Source organism: Danio rerio, chromosome 3, assembly GCF_052040795.2.
Source record: "Danio rerio strain M-AB ecotype USA chromosome 3, GRCz13ab, whole genome shotgun sequence".
Classification (NCBI taxonomy): Eukaryota; Metazoa; Chordata; class Actinopteri; order Cypriniformes; family Danionidae; genus Danio; species Danio rerio.
The window spans coordinates 58,134,560-58,147,996 of NC_141023.1; the positions used below are offsets into that span (position 1 = coordinate 58,134,560).

Below are 13,437 nucleotides of genomic sequence, written 5' to 3' on the forward strand. Positions count from 1 at the left end.
TAAAGTCACGTCGATCAGCTGGTTTGTCTATAAGCTGACATAAGAGTAATCCACTGATGAATCACAGCTATCAAACCCACAAGTGTCCCTGTATCTGCGATTACACTCAGTAAACAGAGGTGAGATCGGTGAACTGGTGACCTTCACGGCCAATCACAGAGCACTTGAACACAATGGCAAATCAGCGCTGCCTAATAATGTCCTCAACAGCGCTTAAATGGTTGTAGGAAATGGACATTTTTAAGACTTCCGTACCGACTGGTATCGAATTCCAGTATCGTGACAACCCCATACTGAAATCCGGAACAAATCAATACATTCAGTACATTTCCCACCAACATTTGAGCGCTGTTGAGCTCGTTCTTAATCAGCGCTGATTTGCAATTGTGTTGATGTGCTCAACAGAAATGACTGTGATTGGCCGTGTAGATCATCAGTTCATCAAACTCACCCATTTACTCAGTTTAACCACAGATACAGGGACATTTGAGTGTTTTAAAGTCACATCGATCAGCTGGTTTGCCTATAAACTGACATAAGAGTAATCCACTGATGAATCGCAGCTATCAAACCCTATCTATCTCTTAGCTATCATACAGCTAAGTGTCCTTGACTCTGTGATTACACTCAGTAAACAGCGGTGAGTTCAGTAAACTGGTGACCTTCACGGCCAATCACAGTCATTTCTGTTGAGCACATGAACACAATGGCAAATCAGCGCTGCTTAATAACGTGCTCCACAGCGATTTATTGTTAGAAGGAAATGGACGTTTTCAAAATTGGTATCGAATTCCAGTATCGTGACAACCCCCTATACTGAAATTCGGTACAAATCAATACATAGAGTCCATTTCCCACTAACATTTGAGCGCTGTTTAACACATTCTTAAACAGCACTGATTTCCAATTGTGTTGATGTGCTCAACAGAAATGACTGTGATTGGCTGTGAAGGTCATCAGTTCATCAAACTCACCCGTTTCCTTAGAGCACAGGTGTCAAACTCCGTTCCAAAAAGGCCGCAGCTCTGCACAGTATAGTTCCAACCCTAATTAAACACACCTGATCAAACTAATCGAGTCCTTCAGGCTTGTTTGCAACCTACAGGTAAGTGTGTTGGAGCTGGGTTGGAACTAAACTGTGCAGGGCTTCGGCCCTCCAGGAATTGAGTTTGACACCCCTGCCTTAGGGTAACCCACTGATACAGGAACACTGGAGCATTTAATAACACGTCGATCAGCTGGTTTGTCTTTAAGCCGACATAAGAGTAATCCACTGACGAATCGCACCTCTAAAACTCTAATGTCCCTGTATCTGTGATGACACTCAGTAAACAGCGATGAGTTCAGTGATGATCTTCACGGCCAATCACAGTCATTTCTGTTGAGCACATGAACACAATGGCAAATCAGCGCTGTTTAAGAACATGCTCAATAGTGCTCAAATGTTAGTGGAAAATGGATGTTTTTAAAATTCCAGTACTGATTGGGACCAAAATCCAATATCATGACAACACTAATGTGCACACTAAGGTAGCTTTTTTAAGAATTGGTCACTAAATTCTTTGTGTATCCCAAAATGGTTCTTCAATAGCATTGATGTGGAAACTCTTTTGAGGAATGTAGACTTTAAAGCATGCACTGTAGGTTAAATATCCACCATTAAATGAGAACTGCTGAAATTAAACACAATATTCAGTAACACATTTATTTGTCTGAGGTTATCCGTGAATATGCTACATAATTACTCGCTCTGATCCACGTTTTTGGTAATTGCCAACAGAAAGCATTTGAAAACACTCCCAGATGTCCACAGATGGAGCGAATGCGCTCCGTTCCACAGTCAATCCGCTTGCTCTCTTTTGCATCCACAGCTGCTGATATCATCAAGAGGAAGCTCCGTCCTCGTCTTCCTGTAAGGTGTGATGGCCAGTTAAAGCAGTCTCTATCTCTCGGCCTCCATCATAATACTGATGTGCTCAGCGGAGGCTTGCTGACTCACGGCTGAAGGCCAGGCTGGAGAGGGCGGCTGGGGCATGAACTGAGCTGGAGTCCATCGCCCCTGCAGGCCCGGGGTTGGCGGAGGACTCATGGCCCAGTTGGGGTGAGGAGCTGGCGATGCGGCCATTGAAGTAATGGGGCTACTGCTACCGAAGCTTTCGGAGGCTTTTAGGCGAGAGAACATGGCCAGGGCATCGGGAAAGTTTGGAGGTGTTGCTGGCGTGTTGGCTGGAGTGCACATCTGGAAACAAAGAGAGAGCTTGTTTAGATCCAGTACAGTTAACAGGATAGGGTGAAGTCAGCTAAAGTAGGCCACGTTTTGGTAACAATTTCATTTCATTTCAGGCTTTAACACTTTGCACTGCCTGCTTTTAAAAAAACCTTTAAATTGTTGCTAACAAGTGCCAAAGCAACAATGCGAGGTTACTTATTGTGATTGAATAGAGAAATTTTAAAAGATAAAGAGTTACAATCTACTTCGCCATTTTTTCCTAATAGGGCCTGAACATGCAGACTTTGGTTTTTCTGTGCAAAGAGTAAAATATCTGCAGGTTTTTGCAAATGGTTTTGAGAGTATAGTAGCTAAAAACTCATTTTATTCATTTAAACACTTTTATTTAAGGTTTACAATGCAAATCCTATTAGTCTCTCATATATCTACTAAAGCAGTGTTTCTCAACCAGGTTTCTGGAGGACCACCAGCACTGATGTCTCTTTTGTCAGTCACACTCATTACAGGTCATTCAGTCTCTGCTAATGATCTGAATCAGGTGTATTTGGTTAAGGAGACATGGAAAATGTGCAGAGCTTGTGGTCTTTCAGGAACGTGGTTGAGAAACACTACTAAAAAGACAGATGATATCACTTTACAAACTGTATTGGAAATAAATCATTTCAACATTTGCATATTACTCAATAATGTTACTCAGATTAAAATAAACACTGATTTATAGATGTAAATAAACAGACTCGATGGACTAAAAAAACAAACAAACAAACAAAAAAAAGTGGAATTTTGCAGATTTCGCTGTGGGCCTACTGATAACCTATTTAAACTGACTTCACCCTTGTTCAACCCCAGAATTCAGATCCTTTTTTTTCATTGCCATTTTTTTTTACGGTCCCAGAGTACACAAGCAATATTTTTTTTTTAACACAGTGCCAAGTAAAAAAAAAATAGACATTAAAAGTTAACTTTTAACTGCTCTTATCAGTGAGTACGTTTACATAAACATCCAATAATCAGATTTTTATACAATTAAGACAATACCCTGGTTAAGGGTCTACCACGTAAACAGCGATTTTTAATTTATTTAATCCGATTAAGGTCATAATGGAGCATGCATGAAATGTTCCTAAATGAAAGTGAATGTGCTGAACTGCAGTTAAACTGGACTAATTAAAAATGAAACACCCAAAATTACATAAAACTCCAGAGGAAGTGGATGGCTTGGTGATGCACTAACTATAATCGAATCATGTGCTATAACATGTAAAACGGGATCATGAAAGGAACATGCAAAACTCATGTAAACATCTTAAATATATTATTGTCTTATTCTGATTAAGCTAAATAATTTGATTACTGATGTCTATTTAAACGTATAGTCATTGCCAGTTTTAAGGGACGTCATTAAAAATAGAACTACTTATGAGCAAGTGAACACAATGGTGTTTAAGAGAGCAAGTACCCTCAGGTACCGTTTACACATTTCATTTATTTTTTATAATAGATACGTTTTATTACAGTTATGCTTGGCATCCACACTAATCAGGCATCTTCGACCTATGGAAATGGAGCATTTTGAAAACACTAAAGAACCAATTTGTTGGTAAATACTGGTGATCTGAAATTAAATCCAATTTATTTATTTATTTTTTTAAATGGATGCAAATATATTTACAATTAGTCTCTGATTGGTCTTTTGAACTATTGTGTATCATTGTCTGATTCACCAAGCCCCTCCCATATGATCATAACACAACATGTAAATAGCAAGTACAGATGCCTGCAAAAATGTGCATGCCCAGTAAGCATGAATGGTGATGTATTATGTGTTTAGACTGTATAGTATGGAAGGAGATTGCTTTTCTAAAACGCTGCCCATTTGTGTTGGCGTTTTTGTTGCGTTTTCATTCTTAAATATTTTAAAACTAAAACATACAAGTTTTAAAACTAAAACATTTTAAAATATGTTTTAACTAGTTTTATCTCCATTACAAAATGTCAGTGTTTAAGTTTAATTGGTAAATATTCTTTTTTTATTAACATCTACATAACCATGGTAATTTTAGTACTTTTTACCTATGTTTGATTGATTGTATAATTCTTGTGTTGGTTTTTTTAGGTTGTTTTACATTGATTGTTTTACACTGATTGTATAATATAGTTAATATAGTAATACATTATAATATAATATAATATAATATAATATAATATAATATAATATAATATAATATAATATAATATAATATAATATAGTTTTACATTGATTGTATAATTCTTGTATTTTTTTAGGTTGTTTTACATTGATTGTTTTACATTGATTGTATAATATAGTTAATATAGTAATACATTATAATATAATATAATATAATATAATATAGTTTTACATTGATTGTATAATTCTTGTATTTTTTAGGTTGTTTTACATTGATTGTTTTACATTGATTGTATAATATAGTTAATATAGTAATACATTATAATATAATATAATATAATATAGTTTTACATTGATTGTATAATTCTTGTATTTTTTAGGTTGTTTTACATTGATTGTTTTACATTGATTGTATAATACAGTTAATATAGTTATACATTATAATATAATATAATATAATATAGTTTTACATTGATTGTATAATTCTTGTATTTTTTAGGTTGTTTTACATTGATTGTTTTACATTGATTGTATAATACAGTTAATATAGTTATACATTATAATATAATATAATATAATATAATATAATAGTATAGTATAATATAGTTTTACATTGATTGTATAATTCTTGTATTATTTTTTTAAGGTTGTTCAGGGACAACAGATGAAAAATAGCCTTTTAGCTAATTCTGGTGCATTTGCAGAAATGCTAATTAATGTCCCTGCCAAATAAACAAATAAATAAATAAAATAAAACATACTCTTATCCTGAGGTAGTGTAAAACAATACACCAGGATAAGAAATTCACTGTGGCCGCACTGCACTGGACTTGCCAGAGAAGTCTCCAAAGAAATGTGTTTGCGTTTGTAAAGAGAAATTTACCTCAGTCAGTCATAGTTATAATTCAACCCTTTCTCATATACGTTTTAAATTCTTCAGCTGACTCCCCACAAAGTGCGCTTCTGAAGAAATGATAAGTACATTTTTTGTGGATGAACTAATCCTTTAATGAATCCAGACCTGTTTGATTTTCACAGCTATTTCAACAGAAGGGGAAACTGATGGAATTCCTGAAAGTGAGTCATTTTCAGAAAGAAAGGATTGAGGAAACGTTGTGGTGGCTGAAGGCTCTGGACCTTTGGACACACAGAAGTTTGATTGTCCACCTCTCCTGAATAAAGAGCAGGCCTGATGCCCTGACACAAACGCTACTATAACAACGTTTAGTCTTTCAGAGGCCAGCTTTAAGAAGATAATAATCAGAGGAAAACAACAACCGATGACGTCTTTTGTGAAGTCGTTCAAAACAAACTGCAATTAAAAGAATCTTCTCTTTTGTCCTTTGACACAAGACTTTGCCTTTTCAGTGAATGTAACAACTGTTTTATAACAAGAAAATGAATCCTTGCTGAATAAATAGTTTTTAATTAATCAAATTTAATAAAATATTGTACAATTAGTTGATCATTATTGCTAAAAAGCACATGTTGACTGAGCAGAGGGGTTTTATATAGAAATATTAACAAGTATACTCTAAAAACGGATATAAATATAAAAACTTATTAAATTAAGTTTGATTTGTTTGCTTTTTGCATTTAGAGATTGTGTGTAGATGATGGGTAAAGTCTGTGTATACTTATAGAAGTAATTCAAAAAAAGCTAAGTCTAACAAAAACAATTTTGTAAACAACATTTAAATTACCAAAGCATTTCATTCACTCACTCGATCAACAAAGCTGGTGGATATCACTGGTCAAGTAAAACACACAAACAGGTCAAAAACAAAAAAGGGACATCTTTACTGTTGATATCCGACCATCAGTAGGACGTTGAAGCTGTAACCTGCATACGAAACGTAAAAAGCGAATCCCAAGTAGAGCTTACACAATACACACACACTAGTGTTGAGTGACATGCATATCATTCATAATTCAGCTGTCTCCTTGTGCTGGCAGGCGTCCAAATATTGTAGGCAAACACGAACTAGCATTGCACAACATTACCTTTCACCTTCATTTTACAACAATCCTAATCTGGTTTGAATGTTGTTCATTTTCTGTTTGGTCATATCCTTTGCTTAAGATCAGTGCTGTGTAAACTTGGTACTGGAGGGCCGGTGTCCTGCAGATTTTAGCTCTAGAAATATCCTTAGAAAGTATGTTTCTAGAAAGCCTAAAGCTGCGATCACACTGCACTTTTCTCCCCATAGACTTCCATTCATATGCACGCGAATTCGTCATACCGCAAACGCAAGCTCGTGCGCCAAGTTTTGCAGGTCGCTGCATTGCAAAGCTCAAGTTTGGTGAACTCTGACGCATGATCACATGATTGCGTGAGACTAATCGATGATCAAAACATGACCCCTCTGGACAGAAATATAAAACATGGACCGATCGCTCACTTTTTTAAATGTCTAATCGTCTTGTTTAACCACGCTCCTTTTTGCAGTGCTGTACGACAGAATTCTGCAAGCTCAAACTCTAGTGTGACTGCGGCATAAGAGCTTGATTAGCTAGCCCAGGTGTGCCTCATTGGGGTTGGAACCATATATATATATACACTCGATGTCGCCTGGCCTATTGTTGTCTATTGGACGGTATGCGTCAATAGCGCCGCCATCTTGCTACAGCGCTACTTTGAAATGAATGCGAGACCAATGTACAGTGGAGGACTGTGGCCATCCAAAGCCAGAGATATACACATATATCTATGATCAGGAGTTTTCCTGGATGTTAGTATGTAATTTTTTTTTCTAATTACGAAAATTATAATTTTACATCACTTTTCTTTATTAATGGGTCAGTGGACGCACAGGCATTCCTGACAAAAAGCTTGTGTTTGTGTGTACAGAAATGTACTATTCACCCTCCTGTTAAATTTGATCTAATCATGTCCTGAAACACAGCTCCTCTCCTGCTTTCACTTCTCAAACTGACGGAGAGAGCGATTCGTTTGTGAATGAAAGTTCAAAACATACAAAAACAGAAAAAAACTTAATCTTACCTATGAAATGTTCTGCTTCTGTGCTTTGATTTCTTTGTTTGCTCGTTTCTACACCTGTAGACAGCGCTAAAGTCCCGCATCTTCACGTAATAACATTGTCTTGACTAGTGCGGTTGAATGACATTTGTCCTGGGAGCACTGTAGCAAAGTGGCGGCGCTTGACGCATGCTCAGGGTCCCTATGCGATATCTAGTGTATATATCTATGGGTTGGAACTAGACTTTCCAGGACACCGGCCCTCCAGGACCGAGTTTGGGCACTCTAGGCTTAGATGTACTTAAATATTTAGGCAATGTACATTGAACATCAGCTAACAGATGCATATAAACCGTATATAAACCATATTATTGCTGTAATCGTAATTAAATGGGTTATGCACAGAGACTTTTAATTTTCAGTCTTTCCATTACAAAATTGCCACATTTAAGTAATGTACTGTATTTTTTTTATTTAATGCCATGTCAGCAACCAAGGCTATTTTCATGGCAGGAACTTTTCAACAATAAATATACAATTTAATAAAATCAACAAATAAAAGAATAAATCAATTAAATAAGATTTTTAGTGTTGATGCATGATAAAAATTCTAAAATCTTTTCTGGTTTTACTTTGTTAAAAATGTCCTTAAAAAGAGTTCATTTCATGAAAAGTCTTCTGGAATATTAAAAGCAGGACCGTCCAGTAAAATGTGTTTTATAGTAAGGGGAATTTTGCAGCACAAACACTGAGTAGGGTTTTTGCCACGTTTAAGATCTGTTTTCTTTAAAGATAAGCATTTTTCACTGCCTAATAGATCATTGACATGAAATGGGTCTCAGACCGGACAAGAAGCACTGCATTAAATTCCATTTTCCCCAGCCATGTCTTTAAAATATGAACATTTATTTTACCTCAGTATTTTGAATAGAGTTTCTGGTCTAGCCTGCAGGTACTGACAGTGCTAGCGGTTACACGGTCAGTCATCTCGATTTATGCTTGAAAAACTAAATTAACTGATTGTATTTTAATTACATTATGATGTCATTCATTCATTTTCTTGTTAGCTTAGTCTCTTTATTAATCCGGGGTCGCCACAGCGGAATGAACCGCCAACTTATCCAGCATGTTTTTACAGCCGCAACCTTCCCTTCCAGCCGCAAGCCATCTCTGGGAAACATTCACACACACTTATACACTACGGACAATTTAGCCTACCCAATTCACCTGTACCACATGTCTTTGGACTGTGGGGGAAACCGGAGCACCCGAAGGAAACCAGAGTAAACGCAGGGAGAACATGCAAACTCCACACAGAAACGCCAACTGAGCCGAGGATCAAACCAGCGACCCAACGACCTTCTTGCTGTGAGGCGACAGCACTACCTACTGCGCCACTGCATCGCCTACATTGTGATGTCAATAAGGTAAAGAAACAACAACAACAAAAAAAACTTTAAAAAAATTTAAATAGTCACAAAAACTTTTCACCGGAAGTTTAGCGTTGGCTGAAGAACTCTAGCTGTGTTGTTGTTGCTGTTTTTTTTTATTTTTATAACACAGATGTGAAGAACAACTGTGATGAGCCAAGAGCTGGCAATAATGCCAAACAACATATCAATAATGAGTACAACCGAAAGAGAGAATAAATAAATGAACGAATAAATTAATTATTTAAATAATACATAAATTGCTAAGTATTCCAAACCAAATATAGGAAATCACATTCACATTATAAATACTATCAATGCAAATTACAGAAAAAAACTCAAAAAAAGAACATGCGTTCAATGTTTTAGTTGCCTTTTTGTTAGAAGAGGTAGAGAGAGGCTTGATTTAATTCTTGATGTCCATTTGAAAATGAGAAAGGTGAGGGGTGATGTTCATAACCTTGAATTTGTGAATAAAATCCTTTGCTAGCAAAATTATTAAGTTGGAAAGAAAATAAATGTTTTCACATTGCTTCTCAAGGGTAATAAGTACAAATAAAACATATTTAAAGCAAAGCTCAAAACTATCATTTATGATATGTACAATAAACTGGCAGATATCTTGCCAAAATCTCCTTGTTTCGACTGTTGACATCACCACGACAGGGCTTATAGGGGTGCGACCAGGTCCCAGCAGAATAAAACAGCCCTTTCTGGAATATCCACACGAATATTAGTCTCCATGTGGGTGTACATTGTTGTATTATCAATATTATCGTTCACATGGTAAAACCTGTAAGCAGTTTGTGAGTGTAACTGTACATGAGGTGCTTGCTAAGGGTTAACTGAATTTCATTCGCTTTGCATGTGACCGGTAGTACTACTATTTCTGAGTAATCGAGACAAATTCCTTTAAGTTTAGATATCCAAATTTAAAAACCCCGACACTAATAAAAAAATACCCGAAGTTTAAACTAGCAAGGCTTTGAACAGACAACAATGCGTCCTTAGTGAAGGCGATCTTGTTGTTATTACAGTAGTGTAAACAGCGCGGTGTCAAGCGCGTGTTCTCTCGGTTTCCTGGAATCGCCCTCCTCCCCCACAACTTTGGACACGTTTGCAAAAACCCGACTCCCATGAGTCCAGATTAATTTAACATCTTAAAACAATAACATATCTAATTAACCAACAAAGGGCGACATGGTGAGCTAAACAACCAAAGTCGCAATTTTTCAAACGAAATAAATAAGCTCTGGCTAGAAACACGCCAGCCTGTGTTTATTTATGTCTGACTCGTGGTTTCAACATGGCGGAAGTCATCATAACAAATATAAAAAAGGGCCAAAACACAATGACTAAAATAACAAGAGTATACTCACCATTTGATGGCTGTAAGGAATATTAGCCTCTTGGAAAAATGTACTGAGGGCAGCCTGTAAGACAATACAATATGGATTATTTGTAATTCAACAAATACTCATTTGGAAGTACGCGAATTTAATGAATTTAACATAATATTATTTAATTCGCCTTATCATAATACTTTCTACCTCATAAATGAATTATTTCAATGTCATATTTGTTTAGATTGTCTGTTGCAGTGTTTGTTTTGCGTGATTATAAAATATAACACGCTTCAAATAAACAAAGAGTTAATTGATTTGTGTAAATTTATATTAACGTTATATTAAATGAGATTCTTCTTCATGTTAAGAGTCCTACCAAACAAACATAAGTTACCTCAAACTGCCAGTGTGAAGCTTGTAAAAACTGCTTTGCTTGATCCGCCGCGCATCCTGCTGTAAGAACAAACTGATTTATCATAACTTGATGTCTTAGTTCGTCCATATTTACTCAAGAAACCGATACAAAGTCGTCAGGTTAAGGTTTTAATCTGCAGTCTTTTAAAAACGCCGCACTAACACATCAACTTGTCGATTGGAAACAAAAATTGTTGTGAGTTGGAGGGTCCTGCTGAGCGCCCCTGCTGGACAAACGTAGTAAACACCAGCAGGGAATTCTGGGATTTGTAGTCAACTATGCAAAAATATGAGCCTAGATCAGTGGTTCCCAAAGTGGGGACAATGAAGGGGGGTCGCTTGGTGATTTCCAAAAATCTAATGAATTTTGTTGAACCACTGGAATTACCATATTTTATCCATTACCCTTTTGAAAATAAAAAATAGTTACAGCCTTTTGATTTTTATTTAATTTTTTCGATTAGATTGCAACTCTTGAGGTGATAACATTATATTAAAGACGCAGCAATAGCATTAGATGGAGCAGATTTATTTTATGGCACCGGGTTAAAATTTCTGGCACATTATACAGCACTCACATACATTTAAAAAAAGAAGAATAGACTTGGACCTATTGGTGTGGGTGTGTATTGAAGTAGGTGTGGTGTACATGCAAGGTTTCTATATTTATAACCTCCCTTGAGGATATTGGAGGTCGCGAGTCACTGGCATTGTTATTTTAGGGTCGCAGTCTGAAAAGTTTGGGAACCCCTGGCCTAGATGGTGTATGTCAAACTCAGTTTCTCAAGTGCCGCAGCTCTGCACAGTTTAGTTGCAACCCTTTGTTACCTGTGTGTTGAAGCAGGGCTTAAATTTCCTCCAGGAATTGAGTTTGACACCCCTGGTGTAAAGACATGGTGGTTTTGCATGAATATAAAAATGTTAAATTCCCACAAACACGCCGTGCATCAAGCTCACGTCACTGTATCTAGTTAATATAGAGTCATCATCATTTGTCATCTTCTATTTAATTTTTGTTATTGACTATTTTGTTATTTAAGGTAATTTATTTTATTTTAATTATTTATTTTTTCACAACAGGAAATCAGAAACATTTGATGACACATCATATGATAATGCATTCTAAAAATACTAATTCATTGTCATTAGGATTTTTTTTTTATTTTACACTATCAGTAAATACACTTTTTCCCCACAAAATAACAGGTTTAATCTATTTGTCAGAAGGACATTTAGACATTAAAATATTTATTCAAAATGCAATAACATTTAGTTGATCAATTATTGTTGTTGTGTGTTGTTATAGTCTCAGTGACGATGGAACAATTCACTCACGCTTTTGATCTTTTAAAGTTATTTTAAATATTTTAGTAAACACTTTACTTGCAGTTAATATATTTTCTATGTAAAAAAACATCTTTGTACATAAACCAGGATTAATTTGCCTCATATTCAAAACAGCACTAGTACACTAAAACATGGCAACAAACATCAAACATACAGACAATTACATTTGTTGAGAAAAGGCCTAAAATGTGCTGAAAATAAGTGAAAAATAATAAACCTAAGATCCACTCTCACGCATAAAACAACTATTAAAGTATTAGTCATTGTAGCAAAAGTAAAATAAGCACTTTATTTCTGAAAATTTAAATACTAAATACAACTCAATCTCATTTATATTTGTTTTAATTTTGTCACGAGTGTTTGTCATCATTATAAATATAATAAATATATTTGTGTAATCTCTGTTGACAGGCTGATTGGTGCAGTGGCAGCAGTAATGCGGTCGATGTACCGGTCCGTTGTGGTAAAGAAGGAGCAGAGCGAAAAGCAATGCTCTCCACCTGTCAATCTACGTTCCTACTCTCACCTGTGGTCATGAGCTTTGGGTCATGACCGAAAGGACAAGATCTCGAATACAAGCGCTAAAAATGAATTTCCTTCGAAGGGTGGCAGGGCCACTCGTATAGGGTGAAAAGCTCTGACACCCAGGAGGAGCTCTGAGTAGAGCCTCTGCTCCTCCACATCGAGAGAAGTCAGCTGAGGTGGCTCGGGCATCTGTTTTGGATGCCTCCTGGATGCTTAGGAAGGTGTTCCAGGTATGTCCCACCTCGGGGAAGACTCAGGACACGCTGGATTGACTGCTGCCCCCGTGACCCGGCCCTGGAGAAGCAGCAGAAAATGAATGAATATTTGTGTGATTTCTATTTAATGTTAATATTAATTGTGCTTTTTAGATAATTGTTTTACCAGTCAAACATAATAATGCACATATTTCATTTTAGTAGCCTACAAGAAACCCTCCGTTTCAGAATATGGGCATCGTATGCAATAGGCTAACTGTAATTATTACTCATTATGGTCACCATTTTGGATTTAATAGATATATATTTTTTAATGTCTCAAATCTTTTGTATTACTATAATATATATTTTTATTGATTTTCATAAAGAATACACATAAAACAAAATGAAAAAGTGTGTACAACTGATAAACAATTTCAGGGGCAAAAACAATTAAGTATAAAGGTATAAGTTATATAGTTAGGAAAATATTATGAGAATGACATAACAAGACAGTTTTGAGGGCTTTGAAATTGTAGGATGTAAGAAGAGTATTGAGGTAGAAAAATACACAAACAACAGAAAACTAAAGAGGAAATAGGGTTTAGCATCTTGAAAGTTACATTTCTGCAAAAATAATTTTTCAGGAAAAATAAATAAATGTATTAGATAATATTTGTCCTTGCCTTGTTTCTTAAAAGTTATGGCAGCCAAAGAATTAATTATTTTTTTAAATATAAAATATACCATCTTCTTGACCACAATGAAAGGATTCTCGCGGTCGCAGTGACAAAAGCTCAGGCTCTTCTGATTGGTCGAGCT

The 13,437-nt window shown here is 35.9% G+C and overlaps 1 protein-coding gene across 1 annotated transcript; it reads right to left on the bottom strand.

The window, feature by feature from the left end:
• Positions 1-778: 778 nt before the first annotated feature.
• ubald1b (UBA-like domain containing 1b) lies at positions 779-10,759 on the bottom strand (the record flags this gene model as incomplete). The annotated part of the gene is given in 3 exon segments (NM_001020671.2): positions 779-2,239; positions 10,169-10,222; positions 10,530-10,759. Coding segments are annotated over 3 exon segments (459 nt in total). The 5' UTR covers positions 10,638-10,759.
• Between the last annotated feature and the right edge of the window lie 2,678 nt (positions 10,760-13,437).